Source organism: Carassius gibelio, chromosome A11 (assembly GCF_023724105.1).
Source record: "Carassius gibelio isolate Cgi1373 ecotype wild population from Czech Republic chromosome A11, carGib1.2-hapl.c, whole genome shotgun sequence".
NCBI lineage: Eukaryota > Metazoa > Chordata > Actinopteri > Cypriniformes > Cyprinidae > Carassius > Carassius gibelio.
In genome coordinates, this window is record NC_068381.1 from 1055842 (window position 1) to 1075736 (window position 19895).

Sequence of the window (19895 nt, forward strand, 5' to 3'; positions counted from 1 at the left end):
TTTGAAGCATAAAGATGTGCGGTCTGTGTTATTACTCATCACTCTTTCTCTCTTTCTGTCAGAAGTTATTGTCTGTCTATTGCTGATGGAGGAAGTTGATTTCGGCAGCCAGAGGATGTGTGTGAAACTCTTCTGCTGAATTTGGTTAATTTGTGTTGCTCAAGGTTGAGATTCTTGTGTAATGACGTCAAGATGCAGCTTTTTCCATAAACATGTAAACAATGATGACTGTGCATCAATCACAATATCAGTGACTGTGTATGAATCAACCACAAAACATAATCATGAAACGTAATGTATGTTTAGCCACATTAAGAGCTTGTAGAGTTCCCTCAGTGTGAAATATGATCTTACAAGAACTGAGGAAGTCGTGTAAGTGTGAGTGTGTAAGAGACTGAAACTCTGATTCAGGTTATTAAACGTGAGACTTTGAGTCGAGGTCTCTGAGATCTGCTTCTCATATTTAGACATGACACCCACTCGTTCATCACAGGACTTCCTGCAGACACACACACAGAAGTGTTGAGGAGAGGAGCGCTCTCACTTGCTCTGTGTTTGTCTGTAAGGATGATGGAGAAAGAAGACGGGAAATCAGCTTCCCACAGACTTGTATCAGGTAAAGAAACCTGCTTTAGAAAAAGACAAAAACTTACAATACAGTGTCTTCAAAAGTGCTTTTTAACCAGTTTTTGGTTTCTTCATGTGTCTGAGAGCATCTACACTCTTCACAATGCTTTAAAATGGTTCTTTATTTGCACTGATGGTTCTCAGTCACTGCACAGAGGTTCTTTAGATCAGGGGTTTCAAACTGTGGTGCAATGTTTAGAGAAAGTGTAAAAAAAACTAATGAAATAAAAAAGATTAAAATACAGTGCATGCATAATTGAAAGGCAAGTCTGATTATATATTTTTTAAAAGCATGTTTTATCATATTTTTATAATTACTATTCATATAATTTATAAGGGAAAAAGTAATTTGTGAAATGTGCTTGAAAAAAATAAACTTGCAATTATGCATGCACTGTAAACAACTAAAACACATAAACAAATAAATTAATAATTAAATATATATATATATATATATATATATATATATATATATATATATATATATATATATATATATATATATATTTTAATAAATAAATAAATATTAGATTAAAATTTTTATAAATAAATTAAATAAGTAAATGAGAATAAAAATAAGATTAAAAGTTACAAATAAATACATCAATAAAATACTATGACAGCCAGGCAAGGCAAGTTTGTTTATAAAGCACATTTCATAAACATCTGTGATTCAAAGTGCTTTACATAACAGAAAGTAAAATAATAATGTGAAAAATAATTGCAAAAATAAAACAAGGAATTTAAAAACTTTGAAAATGATTTAAAAATTTACTTAAAAAGAATTTAAGACTGTTCCGAATATAAAAATTATTATACATAAAAAAAGTGCGATCAGTTTGCACAGTGCTCATTCAATAAATGCACAGCTAAACAGGTGAGTTTTTAGCACATCTGATCTCTTCTGGAAGCTGATTCGGGCGGCATAATAACTAAAGGAGGACTCCCCTTGTTTTATGTAGGTTTATATTCAGTGAACATATCTGCAATATATTTCGGTTCTCGGTCATTGAGTGATTTATAGATGAGTAAAAGTACTTTAAAATCAATCCTAAATGTAACTGGAAGCCAGTGTAAGGACCTGAGGACTGGTGTGGTATGCTCAGATTTTCTGGTTCTAGTCAGAATCCTGGCAGCAGTGTTCTGGATGAGCTGCAGCTGTCTAATGGTCTTTTTGGGAAGGCCGGTGAGGAGCCCATTACAATAGTCCACCCTGCTGGTGATAAAGGCATGAACAAGTTTCTCCAAGTCTTGACTGGAAATAAAACATCTAATTCCTTCAATGTTTTTTAAATGATAGTATGCTGATTTAGTTACTGCTTTGACATGACTACTGAAACTAAGGTCTGTCTCCAGAATCAGACCAAGATTCCTGACTTGATTTTTAGTTGTTTGACCCCTAGAGTCAAGGTATGCATTCACCTTGAACACTTCATCTTTGTTTCCAAATGCAATGACTTCAGTTTTTTCCTTGTTTAACTGAAGAAAGTTCTGGCACATCCAACTATTAATATCATCAATGCATTGGCAGAGGGAGTCAATGGGGCTGTAGTCATTTGGAGATATGGCTAGGTAAATCTGGGTATCATCAGCATAGCTGTGATAGGCAATTTGGTTCTTTCTCATTATTTGACTTAGTTTAAGCATATACAGGCTAAACAAGAGCGGTGCAAGAATTGAGCCTTGTGGGACTCCACATGTCATGGACGTCCACTTAGACTTATGCTCTCCTAGACTCACATAATAGCCTCTCCCTTCTAAGTATGACCTGAACCATTTGAGTACCATCCCAGAAAGCCCGACCCAGTTTTCCAGTCTCTCTAGTAGTATGTTATGATCGACAGTCTCAAACGCAGCTCTGAGATCTAGCAATACCAGCACCCATATTTTGCCAGAGTCACAATTTAAGCGAATATCATTTATTATCTTAATGAGTGCTGTCTCTGTGCTGTGATGCGGTCGGAAACCAGATTGAAAATGGTCCAGGTATCCATTTGAGTTTAAGTATTTGTTCAGCTGATTAAAAACGTCCTTTTCTATAATTTTGAATATGAAAAGGAAGATTAGATATTCGTCTATAATTGCTCAAAATGGTGTTATCAAGATTGCTCTTTTTCAGGAGGGAACTGCTGTTTTCAGGGAGTTTGGAAATGTCCCAGAAAGAAGTGTGTCAAGATAGCAGGTTGATGATTTTAGGTGCTCCACTATCTCTTCCAAAATGTTGCTATAAATTGCTTAAAAAATAGATATAGTATCTTCTTTTTGATATTTAGACAAAAAGAGTACGAGTGTTAAGTTACTATTTATAAGGTTTGAGGAGAAACTCTGTCTAGCTGTGGCTAGTTCCACATCGAAAGCATGAAGACTATCTTTATAGATGCTATAATGATTTCAAGTTTCGTCTTCTGTCACATCCGCTTGGCTTTTCTGCATTGTCTTTTCATAATCTAAACTGCTGTTGATCTTCTCCAAACTGATTTCTGTCTGTTTGTTTTCTTACTGACTATTATTGGAGCAATATCATCACCAGTGTTGGGCAGTAACGTGTTATTAGTAACACGTTACTGTAACACAGTTCCATTTAACAGTAACTAATACTGTGTGTGTGTGTGTGTGTGTGTGTGTTACACATACAGTTTTAATGAATATTATTATGTGGAATGGGTCTACAGCAAAGTGTCTTAAGTGATTCTCTGTATGTTTTTCTCATACAGGTGAAACATTGTTACATTGTTACATTACTACTGTGGAGTCACCGGCTTTCAGTCAGCTCCTTAGCATGATAACATAGATTTGGTTTTTAAACATCATTATATATATATATATATATATATATATATATATATATATATATATATATATATATATATATATATATATATATATATATATATATATATATATATATATATATATATATATATATATATATATATATATGTGTGTGTATGTATGTATGTATGTATGTTTCTTGAAATTGATTCTGAATAAAAAAGATTGCTTTCATTTATTTATTTCAAAATGTTTTGTGTTATGTTGTCCATTGTTGATAGTTTTCATACTTAAGCTGTGAAAGGAACATTTTTAAGGGCTCAACACAACAGCTTTTATGATGCAGAAGCCACTTTAGTTTTTTATTCTGAATATATTATTCAGGTGTTTGGTTATTTATTTCAGAAATCCTTGTGATATACAATATTCAGTTTGTGCTGGTCTGATTTAATCAAAATAGTGTTTAAAAATTACTTACATTACTTATTAATGGGAACATTAAAGAAAGTTCTGAATAACTAAAAAGTTACTTTTAACAGTAATGCATATTTATTAGTAACTACACTGGTGTTGTCATAACGCTAACCTTAGAAAAATTTTTTCTTTTTTGAGACCCCAGGAGCCCAAATTCAGACCCAGAACAATAAAAGTTCGGAGCAGGATCACAAATCATTTGAGTCAGTTCGGTATTTCGGAGTGGGTTTGCGAATCATTTGAGTCAGTTCTGGAGTTCAAAGTGGGTTTGCGAATCATTTGAGTCAGTTCTGGAGTTCAAAGTGGGTTTGCGAATCATTTTAGTCAGTTCGGATTTCGAGCATGAATCATTTGAGTCCATTCGGAGTTTCGTAGCGCGAATCATTTGAGTGCGTTCGGGAGTTCGGAGCGGGTTCGCGAATCATTTTAGTCAGTTTGGGGATCGCGAATCATTTGAGTCAGTTCAGGAGTTTCGGAGTGCGAATCATTTGAGTCCGTTAGGGAGTTCGGAGCGGGTTCGCGAATCATTTGAGTCAGTTTGGGGATCGCGAATCATTTGAGTCCGTTAGGGAGTTCGGAGCGGGTTCGCGAATCATTTGAGTCAGTTTGGGCATCGCGAATCATTTGAGTGCGTTCGGGAGTTCGGAGCGGGTTCGCGAATCATTTTAGTCAGTTTGGGGATCGCGAATCATTTGAGTCAGTTCAGGAGTTTCGTAGTGCGAATCATTTGAGTGCGTTCGGGAGTTCGGAGCGGCTTCGCGGATCATTTGAATTAGTTCGAAAGTTCGGAGGGGGTTCGCGAATCATTTGAATCAGGGGTGCGTTTCCCAAAAGCATCGTTAGCCAACTATGGTCACAAGTTCCGTCGTTACCAACGTAGTTCAACGACTCGGTGTTTCCCGAAACCATAGTTCAAACGAACAATCGCAAACTGCATCGCAAACTTGTGTCGTTGGAACGACAGCTCTCCACATGTGGTTAGAGGCATAATTCGTCGTTATTTTGCTTTGACGACATCATTGATTGCGCCGCACCTGGGCTGTGTGCTATTCAGAGTTATCGACCCTGTGCCCTATTCCTTTAGAAGATTGCACCATCCACTTTGAATGATTTAAAACACTTAAAGTTGTGGTTTAAGTTTATTACATAATTCACCTTTTTTATTATTATTACAAATTCAGTTTGAAACTATATAGCAGCGACAGCGTGGCCCTCGCGATTATTCTCGCTTCGAAGTGCCCCCTTAAGCATTAATCTTGCCAAATAGCACACAGCCATTGTTTCGTTTGTGCGAAGAAACGGTGAGTTTGTCGAGTGAGTTATCTTTGTAAAAACATTCCAAAATACACATGTCTCATATAACAATGTTGGTAAAACAGTGTGTTAGAGGTTTTCACAACATATAAAATGTTAACACTCAAATTACAGTATTTTTATATTAAATTAATTTTTAACTTTAAATGAATGTACCTAAATAAAGTAACAAAAAATGTATAAATAAGTGAGTGATTTTGTTGTTTTTACAGAATTAGAATATAGAATACTCTCTACAAATGTGTTTGTGTGTGAATACATACACAGATATTTAACAGAAATTATGTTAGATTAAACAAATGGTTTAAACTGCAGTGGTGGCTGGATGCTGCAGGTGACAGGACGTATGGGTGAAGAGGACATGTCTCCAGCAGCCAGCTATCACCAAAGCCATGCACCCTCTTCAGCCACCTGCAAACTGCAGAAGTGTCCCACACAAAAGCATGTGTGCTTCCATCACCCACCCATCAGGCCGTCACCCACCACCTCCATACATTTCCAACAGCATAATAATGCAGTGTAGCTAACAACTGAATTTAAAGCATTGTTTCTTCTTATTGCCCTCTGAAGATGTGAAGCCTGATGTTGAAGGGCCAGACTGGAGAGGGCCTGATGTTGGAGGCCTGGACTTTGAAGGCAAAGGCCTGGTTGATGCACATGTATCCATTTCTCCAAGGATCCTTCCATTGCAACAGGCCCCAGGATGGCCAAAACTGTCTCTTCCTCTGTAGGGACAGGAGGAACTGAACTGATACCCCATCAGTCTTGTTTGCTTCCCTCTTAAGTGCCACAGACCGCTGTTTTGTCACACTTGAGAAGTCCCTCCACTTATTCCTGACTTTGTCTGGGCTTTGTACATATCCATAGCTAGCATCGTTGTTTTTTTTTTTTTATTTCTGCCCAGATTTTGTTTTTGTCAGCATTTGTAATGCTATTTTTCAGCTTTGAAAATAGCTGGACTTTACTATTTTCCACCTCCTCGAAAAATACTGTAATTTCGAGCTTTCAAAATTGAGGTTTTCGTGTCATTTTCATTAAAACATCAGAATAGCAAGAAGACATAAATAGGAAAGAATGAGCAAAATAAGCAATCCACAACAGTACATCACAGTTTTTCAAAACCCATCTTTTTTAAATTGTGGTTAAGTAGGCTATCAATATTACATAAGAAATAGTATTTATTTGAAATTGTGAAATTATTGACATTGGGATCAGAAAAGTAAATAAACCAATATTACTAAATATATTATTTATTAAAAATAAAACCAAATTACTGTAGGTGGCAGTATGTGCTCATGTCTCCAGTCAGCCATTAGATCAAAGAAGAAGAAGAACGAAGGCTCAAACCAAAGTAGTTTGAACTATGGATCTGCGACACAGGTACCATGGTTTCGAGAAACAGTCGTGACTAGGTTGTTTCTTTATCATAACGATGCATCGTACTATGGTGGTTAATCTGCGAGCTACGTCGTTGTACGGGAAACACACCCCAGTTTGGGAGTTCGTAGCTTGTTCGTGAATCATTTGAATCATTTCGTGAGTTCGGATCGGTTTCGCGAATCATTTGAGTCAGTTTGGAAGTTTGGAGCAGGTTCACGAATCATTTGAGTCAGTTTGGGGTTCGCGAATCATTTGAGTCCGTTTGGGGATCGCGAATCATTTGAGTCAATTCGGGAGTTCGTAGCGGGTTCGCGAATCATTTGAGTCAGTTCGGGAGTTCGGAGCGGCTTCGAGGATCATTTGAATCAGTTCGAGAGTCCGGAGCGGGTTCGCGAATCATTTCAGTCAGTTCGGGAGTTCGGAGCGGGTTCGCGAATCATTTCAGTCAGTTCGGGAGTTCGGAGCGGGATGGCGAATCACTTGAATCAGTTTGGGGATCGCGAATCATTTGAGTCAATTCAGGAGTTCGTAGCTGGTTCGCGAATCATTTCAGTCAGTTCGGGAGTTCGGAGCGGGATGGCGAATCATTTGAATCAGTTTGGGGATGGCGAATCATCTGAGTAAATTCGGGAGTTCGGAGCGGCTTCGCGGATCATTTGTATCAGTACGAGAGTTCAAAGCGGGTTCGCGAATCATTTGAGTCAGTTTGGGGCATAGCTGTCAACCCTCCCGTTTTTTCCGGGTTTCTCACGTATTTTAGGTCTTTTCCCGCTGTCTTCCCGTTTTAGTATTTTCCCGTAAAATATCCCGTAATTTTACACTATGTGTTAACTCAGAACACGCATCTATCTGGGTCTGTGAATTGGCTTGCACTTGGGTTGCTTGACCTCCAGTACAGCAGGTGGCAGTAGCTTAGGCCACCATCGAAGAAGAAGACAGTTACAGCGGCGCCAGCGGGCGGGAGGAAGAGGGAAAAAGTAGCGGGAAGTGAACTTCGAGAGAGTAGATGAGTGTGATATGCGATGATGGATTAGGACGCCGAATGCCAAAATCACTGAATTAATCACCAACCAAAATTATGCCGATATTTGAGTAAATGGGAGTCCACCTTCCACTACCTGACAAGCAGCCATGTAGGTCCAAATTATGCCTACTGCTAAATTTGTCGTTGTCAGGAAAAACGACGTTTCTCAGCACAAAATTATTATTAATATTAAATTATTATTAATATTACCTTGTTCATAAATAAATCACTTTTAACATATCAATTGGTCTGTCATTCTTTAATATATATTGTGTAGTTATAAACTCTTTAGACTGTAAATGATTAGTGCTTTTTTTTAAGTTTGTGGATAAGAATCGTGTAAAAAAAAAAATCCCTTTTTTGGGGATGGATTCCGGGAAATGTCCCTTATTTTCAATGTTCAATGTTGACAGCTATGGTTTGGGGTTTGCGAATCATAGCTGTATATGGATCTTTCACTGCATTATTCGGTGTATTCAAATGCATTTATGAATGCATGTGAATGATCACAAAATTCAAGATATGGGGGTTAGAAAATATATATATTTATATCATTTTATGTAGTTAATCAATATCACACGAAGAGTGCCATTTCAGTTTTTCTCTAAAAATCAGCATGATTAAAATGTGATATTAAGTTACTACAAACAATAATTTAATTACAAATACAAAATGTTGCAGAATAATGTAAAATATGAATGAATAATAGCCTAAAGAACCTTTGTGCCAAAAGGGTTCTTTCTTGTCATTATAGAACCTTTTCTTTGGAGTTGAGTAAAGAACCCTATGGTTCTATACAGAACCCCAATGAACCGTTTTTTCTAAGAGTGTTGTCCAGTGTTGGGCAGTAACGTGTTATTAGTAATCACTTTAGTTGAGCATAAAGACAAGAACCTTTTATGTTTAATGTAATGTAAGCTGTGTCTTTCTGGTTCAAATGTCCTATCCTAGCCCATGAATCTCCAATCCGTGTACTCAGATTTTGTAAATCGTATCCAAGGTTTTTGAATCTCTATCCACGAATTCATAATCTGTGCGCACATAAAATACGAAAGATGCTACAATGGCATTTTTTTTTCCTATTTCCTCCTCCTCTTGTGGTATGGCATGGTTTGAAGAATCAAAGCTAACTTTAGTAATGCATGGCTGCAAACCCCTTTATTTTTAAGAGTGTCTTAATAAACGCTGCTGTTTGTTGGCACAGCGGAGAGCTGGGGCTCAGATCTGTCAGGCGACTCGTGTGAATACTATCAGACGGAGATATTCGGTCTGTTGCCGAGCTCACAGGCTTATCGGAGGCTTCACGCAGACGGCGTCTCTGACCCTCAGGTTGAGAGTTTGGACAGACGCTCCTGGAGCCCCAGCGTCCCGCTCCGAGATCTTCCCGTCTGTCTGCAGGACAAGAGAGACCTCCGGTGAGCATGAGACACACTGCACACCACTGACAAGAACAGAGAGAGAAAACAAGGGCAATTTGGTTGCTTTTACTGAATGACTTCAAATGAGTTCAGTTAAGAATCTTTTAAATGGGTGACTGGTTTTTGTATTAATTTGGAATTTTTGAGTGGGTTTAAATTGAGAATCAGTTTTATTTATTTGTTTATTTACTTTTCTTTGAATGATACAAATATGACCAATAATACCAAAAAAAAGAAAAAAAAGAAAAAGAAATATATATATATAACAGACGTTAATAATAAATAACATTAATTAAACATGACTGAGTTTTACATCTTGATTTTTCTTGTTGTTGTTTTTTAAAGCATTTAATGTTTAGCATTTTAATTTACATTAAAACGTTTTTTTTATGTTTTAATTTTTCTTGTTTTTCTTTTTTGAAGCAAGCAATCAGTTAGATTTTATAAACAATGACCATAAATAATGGTACTTTATTTTCACTGAAAAAAAATACTGATACTAATATTGTCTTAATTTAAACCCACTCAAATACTCCAGTTTATAGCTTGATTTTATTGATTTTATTTTTAAGCATTTTAATTTAGGCTTGATTTTACAATTTATTTTACTTCATATCTTTTTATTGGTATTTAACAAGACAATAAATACTGGTGTATGCAATAAACTGTATAAAACAACATTTAACAAACTCTAAAATTCTTTTTTTTTTTTTTTTTTAGCATTGAAAAAAAAATGAATTGCGAGACGTAAACTCAGAAATCACAGAAAAAAAAAAAAATTGCAAAGGGCCAGAAAAAAAGATTACTATGTACACTTGTGTCAATCAGAGAGCTGCAACACCTGCAGAGACGCAGCATTGGCTACTGGGACTCCTGGAGGCGGAGCCAGCAGAAAACAAGGCGGCGCTTAAAGGAGCAGTTGGGTGGGGCCTTATCAGGATTGTTGCTGTGGAAACACACGCTCCATAAGATCGAAGGTGACTGTGAGTGTGTTGTGTGTAGGTGAGTAGATGATGCTCAGACGGTTAGTCGTATGTGATCCGCTGCACAGGTCAGTTTGGGGTTGGGGTGAAGGCGTACTTCGTGTTCCTGCGGTACCTGCTGTGTCTGAACCTGCTGTACAGCATCATTATCACCGGATCCGTGCTGACGCCGACGCTAATTTCCAGAAACTACTCAAGTACTCATGGTTTGTTCGACTGAGGGTCAGGGGTTAATACTGATGCACTAATCCTGACCTGATGTCCAGTAAAAACACATTTTTATCTTTTTAGAATCTCCGGGATTCCAGACCTACTCATTTAAAGACTTTTTTGTCGGATCAGTAAGTACTTTTATCATGGTCCACTGAAAATGAACATCATTTTTTAGATTTCAGTATTTAATTAACTCATTTAACATCATTGAAAACTCACTTGAAATGACCAGAGAGCAAGCAGAAGTCACGTGGCTGATTATGCTGCATTTGAATTTGACTATATATGGATTTATATGGAGTCTTTTTTCCAGGGTGTTCTTGAAACCTCTCCAGTGTTTCATAGTTTCTACAGTCATGGGTCTCTTGATTCAAAATGTCCAACTTCTCCAATCCTCTTTCTACTTGGCATGACCTCTGTCCTCTTCCTCAGCTACATCATGGTGGTCCGCAGGTCAGATCATTTACCTTTGAGCTATTAAACTAATTAAGTTTTATCAGCTTCTAATGGCAGCCTGCATTTGTTACACTTGAGGGACATGGTGATGGGAAAAACACAAGACAGGTGAAAAAAAAATCTAATTTCAATGCTTTGGCATTCATAAACGTTTTGTGTTCCCCTGAGAAACTTTGCATTCCCTCACAAAACTTTTGAGTTTTGTTTTTCAAGAAATGTTACATTTTTACAAGTGACTGTAAAGTGAACACAAAAGTTTTATGCAATGTTTCTCAGGGAACAAAAGTTTTGTAAACAAATGCGAAGTTTCTTGGAGAGTGCGACATTTTTAGAATGCAAGATTTACGAGAAGGTTTCTTGGAATACGCAAAGTTTTAACACGCAAACGCAACATTAATATCGAAACGCATGCGATTTTTTAAGTGAACAAAATTTCTCAAGGAAAGCAAAAATTACGCAAAAAAGTTGAACAAATGTAACGTTTCTCAGGGAATGCAGAAGATTTTTAGAGCGAACGTAGATTTTCTCCGAAAACGTAAAGTTTTAATGAACAAATGTAACGTTTCTTAGGAACAAAACTTTGGAGGATGAGCAGCAAGTTTCTTGAGGTAATGCAGAAGTGAACACAGAAGCATTGAAATTATGATTTTTTTCTCTCATCTCATATTTTTTCCATCACAAGTCCTTGTAGTATCTTGGAACACTGATCCCCATTGTGCTGCTCTCTTCAGGACGGTGGTCGGCTACAAACACTCGTGGCTCACAGGAAACCGCTTCAGTTCCAACATGAGTTACAAGGTCTTCTGTGGGTGGGATTTCTCCATCCAGAGCCCTGAAGCAGCGTCACTGAAACACAACTTCATCAGGAACGAATTCAAGGTGAGAAGTCATGTCAGTCTCATAGAGAGGGAGTTTATAGATGGGTTAGCATACAGGAACATTAGCCCCACTGGATGACCTTTGACCTCTGCTCCAGATGGATCTAGAAGAGCAGACGTTTCAACAGAGAGTCCAGCAGCGAACGCTCAAACACTGGGTTCAGCTCATCTTGCTGCGAGTCTTTCTGAACTTCCTCGTGCTGGTTCTTCTGGGCGGCTCATTCATTCTGAATTTTTTTGCAAGACATTTGTCACACACTGAGGTAGAAATATGAAGTAAAATGATTGAAGCAACTCTACACAACTTTTAGTGGTTGAAGCATAAAGCTGCAAGTTAATTGTGGAAAAACAGTGAATTACGATATATATTATGTATGTTTGGTTTATATAATGGTTAATGTCCAGGCATCATTCTCTCTCTCCATCTTCATTATTTAGTGTGGGAATCAATGGACTGTGTGTCTGATGTTGAAGTATCTTCCTGCGATCACAATGACGACAGTAAACTACATTCTTCTACACGTCTTTAGTAAGATCTCAAAGTTGGAAGATTACTCGCTCACCATCCAGTTGAACCTCACTCTAATCAGGTCAGACAGGTTAAATTCAAAGTGTAATTTTATAACGCTTTTTACGATACAAATCATTGCAAAGCAACTTTGCAGAAAATTAAGATCCTACAATATTTAGTAGTAGCTTATCTGTCAGTTTATGTGCATATAACAGGAATTTTCAGAAAAAGTAATACAAGACGTAGTCATCCAGATGATGAACATTATTAATAGCATTTATTATATGATTCAATCACATTCGTAGTAATACAAATCCGATTCCAAAAAATAGGGCACTGTACAAATTGTGAGTAAAAAAGGAATGGAATAATTTACAAATCTCATAAACTTATATTTTATTCACAATAGAATATATATAACATATCAAATGTTGAAAGTGAGACATTTTAAAATGTCATGCCAAATATTGCCTCATTTTGGATTTCATGAGAGCTACACATTCCAAAAAAGTTGGGACAGGTAGCAATACGAGGCTGGGAAAGTTAAATGTACCTATAAGGAACAGCTGGAGGACCAATTTGCTACTTATTAGGTCAATTGTGAACATGATTGGGTCTAAAAAGAGCCTCTCAGAGTGATAGTGTATATCAGAAGTCAAGATGTGCAGAGGATCACCAATTCCCCCAATTCTGCGGCGGAAAATAATGGAGGAATATCAGAAAGAAGTTTCACAGAGAAAAATTGCAAAGAGTTTGAAGTTATCATCATCTACAGTGCATAATATCATCCAAAGATTCAGAGAATCTGGAACAATCTCTGTGTGTAAGGGTCAAGGCTGGAAAACCATACTGGATGTCTGAGATCTTCAGCTCTTAGACAGCAATGCATCACATCAGGAATGATACTGGAATGGAAATCACAACATGGCCTCAGGAATACTTCCAGAAAACATTGTTGGTGAACACAATCCACCGTGCCATTCACCACTGCTGGCTAAAACTCTATAGGTCAAAAAAGAAGCCAAATCTAAACCTGATCGAGAAACGCAGGCATTTTCTCTGGGCACAGTCTCATTTAAAATGGACTGTGGTAAAGTGGAAAACTGTTCTGTGGTCAGACGAATCAAAATGTGAAGTTCTTTTTGGAAAACTGGGATGCCGTGTCATCCGGACTAAAGAGGACAAGGACGACCCAAGTTGTTATCAGCGCTCAGTTCAGAAGCTGCATCTCTGATGGTATGGGGTTGCATGAGTGTGTGTTTGATGGGCAGCTTACACATCTGGAAAGGCACCATCAATGCTGGAAGGTATATCCAAGTTCTAGAACAACATATGCTCCCATCCAGATGTCGTCTCTTTCAGGGAAGACCTTGCATTTTCCAACATGACAATCCCAGACCACATACTGCATCAATAACAACATCATGGCTGTGTAGAAGAAGGATCTGGGTACGGAAATGACCAGCCTGCAGTCCAGATCTTTCACTCATAGAAAACATTTGGTCCATCATAAAGAAGAAGATGAAACAAAGAAGACCTAAGACATTCGAGCAACTAGAAGCCTGTATTAGACAAGAATGGGACGACATTCCTCTTCCTAAACTTGAGCAGCTCGTCTCCTCAGTCCCTAGACGTTTGCAGACTGTTATAAAAAGAAGAGCGGATGCACACAGTGGTAAACATGGCCTTGTCCCAACTCCTTTGAGATGTGTTGATGCCATGACATTTAAAATCAACTTATTTTTCCCTTAAAATGATACATTTTCTCAGTTTAAACATTTGATAGGTCGTCTATGTTGTATTCTGAATAAAATATTGACATTTGAAACCTCCACATCATTGCATTCTGTTTTTATTCACAATTGGTTTGTGGAATCTGGTTTGTACTTGTTAGTTCTGTCTGTTGTTCTGTACAGGTCATGTACTTTAACCTCTGTGTTATATTTACAAGTTCATGTGGTGTTAAACTCATGTGAGTATCAATCCCATGTGCAGGAGCATTTTCCTAAATTTGGCGTCTTTGGGCATCTATCTTATCTTCCTCATTGTTCAAGTTTCTTCAGATAAACCCAAGGTTTGTTTAGTGGGGAAAAGTTTTTTCTCCTATTTTATTTTTCTTGCCAACAGTTTTCAAAGATGCCAAATTATGAAATTGTAGCTCTTTAGACTTCTTGGATATATATATATATATATATATATATATTTCTACTATTTTATTATATTGGATTATTTAACTTTCTGTTTTTCTTATATTACTGCTATTTTCAATCTCTTGCTGTGTAATTCCTATGAATGTTTGCGCTATGTCTGTAATTGTACATAAATTCCTTATCTGTAAATATACTTGGTAATCAAGCTCTTTCCTGCTTCTGACTTCTGAACTATTGACTCATTCGTTACAGTTTTTATTCCTCAAATGAGATTTAACTTATCTGTTTTATCAGTGTGAAGAGAACGCGTTTGGAAAGGAGATGTACAGACTTACCATCTTAAACTTCCTGATGTGTTTCTTCAATGCATTTTTTGTGGCCTACCCAAGTACGTGAGTTATTAATTTATATAGCTCCTTTAATTCTTTATTGAACCCTATATATGTCAAATATTTAACTGGACCAACATAACAGCACATTTGCATGTTCACAGCTCTCTGGTGTCTGTTACTGTCCATATGACATGCAGGGTTTTTTTTTTTAACAAAAGTTTTGCAACCAAACACAAACACCACAAAGTTTCTTACTGGAATGCATAACTTCTGTTGGTTAACATAAAGTCTCTAAGGGAAATGCAATGGTTTTTTAACCAAATGCAAAACTTTTGCATTTAACTAGAAAATGTAGAATTTGGTTTGGAGTTTCTCAGGGAATGCAAAAGTTTTGCGAACCAGTAAAAAGTTTTGCGAGTGAAACCAACGTTTCTCAGGGGAGCGCAAATGTATTATTATTTTTTGTGAACACAAAGTTTTCCAAGCAAATGCAAATGTTTTGTGAACAAACAAAGTTCCTCTGTGTAATGTAAAAGTTCTGACTCTGCTTCAGCAAATGACTGCATCTCATCATAGGTTATTGGTGGAAAGGTTTCCTTCATCAAATCTGGCGCAGATATTAGGCAAGCAGCAGTTCGAGATCTCCTTCAATGTTCTGGATCTGGTCAACAGTCAGACGGTCACATGGGTCGGTGTGTTTTACTGTCCTCTACTGCCGGCCATCAGCGCCATCAGGTTCCTGTTCCTCTTCTACTTCAAGAAGGTTTGATGTTTCATTTACTTCAGTAGATGAATTGGTATATAGTATATATATATACTGTATATATATATATATATATATATATATCAGCATATTAGAATAATTTCTGAAAATCATGTGACACTGAAGACTGGAGTAATGATGCTGAAAATACAGCTGCACATCACAGAAATAAATTAGATTTGAATGTATATTAAAATAGAAAAGGTTTATTTTACATCATAATAATATTTCAAAATATAAATTTGAAATTCCGATCAAATATATGCAGCTTTGATGGGCAGAAGAAACTTTTTGGGATCCCAAACTCCCACATATTTCTGTTTCTATCAGTTCACAGTGCTGCGGTGTTGTGTTCCGGCTCAGAGAATGTTCCGGACAGCCAGTTCGTCTGTTCTCTTCCATTTCATGCTGTTGTTGGGTCTCTTCATGGCTATGATCACATTAATTGCCAATATCTTCAGGTACTAGCCAATGCTGATCAATAATTATAATATAGTGCACTTTAAGTCAAGTCAAAACCATTGTTTTTTCATGCACTGGTCAGTTTTGAGATGTGTCTTTAGAATACACCCAAAATACTAGTTTAAGTGTACTTTATCTATTTGCGTCTGTAGATTTAAATTCGAATACATACATTTTAAAAGTTTTTTTCTCCACTTCTGCGGCACTAACAAACACCAAACTTAGCAGTTTTATTCCTCTCTATATTCTGAGGGATTTTTCTGAGGGGTTTGTGAATATCATTCTCAATGTTTTATTCAACATTTTATTCCTAACAATATGATGCATTTTTTTTCTGGCGGTCGACAGTATTTTCTTAATTATGGAGTGATATCCTCCCTCCAGAATTGGTCTCCTTTCAGATTAGTGGAAATAAATACAAATTTTAAGTGTTTATTTTATCACACTATCTATTTGCATCTGTAGATTTCAACTGCAATACATATCTACACATTTAAGGCACTTAAAGTTATTTTCTCAAAATGAGTTTTTTCTAAACTTCTGAAGTACTTACAAACACCAAAACTTACAGTTTTATTCCTCTCTATATTCAGAAGGATTTTACTGAGAGGTTTGTACATTTATCAATCACCGGAGTATTTATTCCTAAAAACATGGTAAAAATATAAAATTTTCTGTATATTTCACATTATTTTTTGATTTATGGAGTGATAAAAAGAAAAATCCAAAATCCCTTCTGTAAAAACCTTCAACTCTGGCAACAAAATCAAACAAAAGTTTTTAATCTGGCTTTATCCGGGGTTCATAATTATTTTCTGGAATTGTATGCGAATTAATGCGTATTTAATTAGACAATGCCAGAATTTATGAAAACTTACAAAAATACAAAAAAATGTGTCTTAATACACTGTCATTAATCAACTGGGGAAAGCTATGTATACTCACCTGTGCTGCCTTAATAAAAGAAAAAAAATTAAACACCTATTCTCTAAATATTGGCTGTCTAGACACTTGTAATAAGTGAACTTATTCTAGCATGATGTTTCTCACACATTCATAAACCCTATCATCTTCTCCCGTAAGGTTTGAACAGGGTAACTGTGGCCCGTTTGAAAACACAACCGTGTTTAATGTGACCAGTGGGTGTATAGAGGAGAAGCTGCCCGGTCCGCTCAACTACATCTTATCTGAGGCCTTCGCTTTCGCTCTGATACTGGCTGAGGTGTAAGTGTGTGTTTATGTTCTTCTGATGCAGGTGTGATGGAATCAGGGTTAGTAGTGTTGAAATAAAACCAAAAACGCTTACTGAACATTACCTGAACATTAACTAAAATATTAATATTTGTGATCCTGCAGCATATTTGGTATATAGGTATATTTGTAGAATAGACGACAATACACTGTATGGGTCAAAATTATACATTTTTCTATTATGCCAAAAATCATTAGGATATTAAGTAAAGATCATGTTCCATGAAGATATTTCGTAAATTTTCTACCGTGAATGTATCAAAACTTAATTTTTTATTAGTAATATGCATTGCTAAGAACTTCATTTGAACAACTTTAAAGATGATTTTCTCAATATTTAGATTGTTTTGCTCCCTCAGATTCCAGATTTCCAAATAGTTGTAACTCAGACAAATATTGTCCTCCTCACAAACCACACATCAATGGAAAGATCATTTATTCAGCTTCAGATGATGCATACATCTCAATTTTGAGAAATTGACCCTTGTGAATGGTTTTGTGCTCCAGGGTCACATATAAACACTTACTTTTGTTAAAAAGTCCACATTTCTCATGTTTGTTTAGTTTATGTTGAAATACAGAATTACTATGTTAAAAAAATTCTATAAACAAAATTTACTTTAAGTGGAAAAAAATATTATAATGTAAAATTAAACTAAAACTATATAGACAAAAAACTAATAAAAATGATAAAAACAAACAACAAATGACTAAAATTAAAATAAAAACAGAAAATGTAAACATTTTATATAATGCAAAATATTAACAAAATAGTATAACAATACTAAAATAATGCTGCATGCTGTAGTTTTGTAACTAATGTGTTCAAGAGCATAGAATTGAGTAGAGATGCTGCATGTTGATGCAATGTTCATTTATAAGCGGTTCTTCATATTCACAGAGTCATTCTGACGTTGTACGTGTCTCGCAGACGAGCAAATCATATAGCCATGGGGAGACTAAAGGACATGTTGGTGATGGTAAGTGACAGAACTTAAAAAAAGAGCAGAAGAAGAATTGCATTTCTTCAGCAGATGCTTTTCTGCAAAGTGACATGAATAAAAAAAAATTAACACAATTTCCATGCAAGAAATGCAATTTCAGATCCCGCTTGCAAACATTAACTGTCCTATTTCTACATTTATTTTCTCTACAGTGCAGCTCTGATAAACGTTTCCTGGTGAAGCAGCACTCGGCGATCATGAGACGACAGCAGAGGACATGTTAACATCACGTGAAATAAATATAACAAAACTAAAACAAACAGTAACTTAAACTCTTCATTTATAAAAGTGCAGGAAAATAAACTGCTGCAAGGATTGATCTGAAGCTACTCCGCAAACAGTGGTCTATGTGTTTATAAGTGTCATGGAGAACTGTTTTTGGTTTTAATATAAATGCACATCAGGGGGGAAATAAAATAAATTCACCAAATGTGTGACATGAATCTTTTAAAGTTTAATTTTCTGATTTCATTTCATACCATAAACCCATAAACCTGGGTTTATAAAATTAGGTCAAAGTTCACCTAAATGTCAGTTTAATGTGTAAAGTAACGATGACTATTTACAGATGTTTCTTACAGATTTATTGTCTGTCACTTTAAATGCTTAAAAAATATATGGATTTTAACTGTCTGTTTTATTTTATCCAAAGCAACTTTCATTTTATTCAGGCTATATAATATTACTTTTTTTTTTATCCGTATGTGTGTTCCGTGGGACTCTACCACTGAACCACTCACACCATTAATGTTGTTACAGTCTTCCCCATCATTGTGTAGCCTAGTGAACCCAACTGAGAGACCATTGTGAAGACTCAGGAAACATTTGCAGGTGTTTTGAGTTGATCTGCTGATTGGCATGTCACCATATTCAAATTTGTTGAGCAATTGAATTGGTGGGTTTTTGTTGAATGTAAGCCAAAATCATCACAATTAAAAGAACCTAAGATTTAAACTACTTCAGTCTGTGTGCATTGAATTCATTCAATACATGAGTTTCCACAAGTTGAAAAATGAAACAATAATAGTTTCCTGTAATAGTGCTAACCGACTAAATAGGTTTAAATACACCGTATTCAGGTCTATTTTTAAACCTTGTCAATGTATGTTCAAAATTTTTTATTTATTAAATCTATTTTTGTCACAATATTTAAGCTGATTCTAAGCAAATAAAAGAAATGCATAATGAAAATGTGGCTGTTCATACTTTTTAATTTATACAATATTTTTTTTTGCAATGAACTTCTTTATGCTGATTGTAAGCAATTGAAATAAAAGCATTATGAAAAGGTGATTATTTAGTTGCAATCCAATATATGCACAATGCTTAATTAAAAACTAAGCCGTTTTTAATATTTTTTTTAGATTTCACGCAAGTTCGGTTGATCTCTGTGCTGGTGGTTTGCTTCTAAAACTTCTAAAAAGCTTTTTTCAGTTATTTTGAATAATATATTTATGCACTTTTGCCAATTTAGTCTTTTTTTATATGTCTATTTAAGTAAACATTTTTAAATATCAGTTTTATTTTTAAGTTCGTTATTAATTTATTCAAGTTTTTCATCTAGTATAATTTAATTTAATAAGTTTTTATTTTTTTATGTCTTTTTATATCAAATTTTCAATTGAGGTTTAATCTCTTTTTGTTTCAGTTTTTATTTATTTACAGTTAGTGAAGTGAACTCCTCGTCAGAGCTCCACTGGCTCTCTGGAGATGCTCTCAGAGTGGACGAGGCAAGTGAAATGCATTCTGGGATATACTCATGCACATCTCAAAGCCAGATGACTATCAAGCCGAGATAGTTCAGCTGCCGAAACCTCATGCCTTCAATACACTGAAACAAAACTTCACATCTGCCCCCATTCTTACTCTCCCAGATCCACAGC

At 35.9% G+C, this 19895-nt stretch overlaps 1 protein-coding gene across 1 annotated transcript; it reads left to right on the forward strand.

The window, feature by feature from the left end:
* Window positions 1-480: 480 nt before the first annotated feature.
* Window positions 481-18969, forward strand: LOC128021942 (transmembrane channel-like protein 7). Its single transcript, XM_052609045.1, has 16 exons — window positions 481-616; window positions 8796-9006; window positions 9838-9986; window positions 10061-10198; window positions 10284-10333; window positions 10519-10658; window positions 11393-11540; window positions 11638-11802; window positions 11978-12129; window positions 14046-14124; window positions 14495-14592; window positions 15109-15295; window positions 15626-15756; window positions 16841-16981; window positions 17910-17988; window positions 18165-18969. Exons 1-16 carry the CDS (start codon window positions 568-570, stop codon window positions 18234-18236), a joined length of 1989 nt encoding a protein of 662 aa, XP_052465005.1. The 5' UTR covers window positions 481-567; the 3' UTR covers window positions 18237-18969.
* Window positions 18970-19895: the final 926 nt, after the last annotated feature.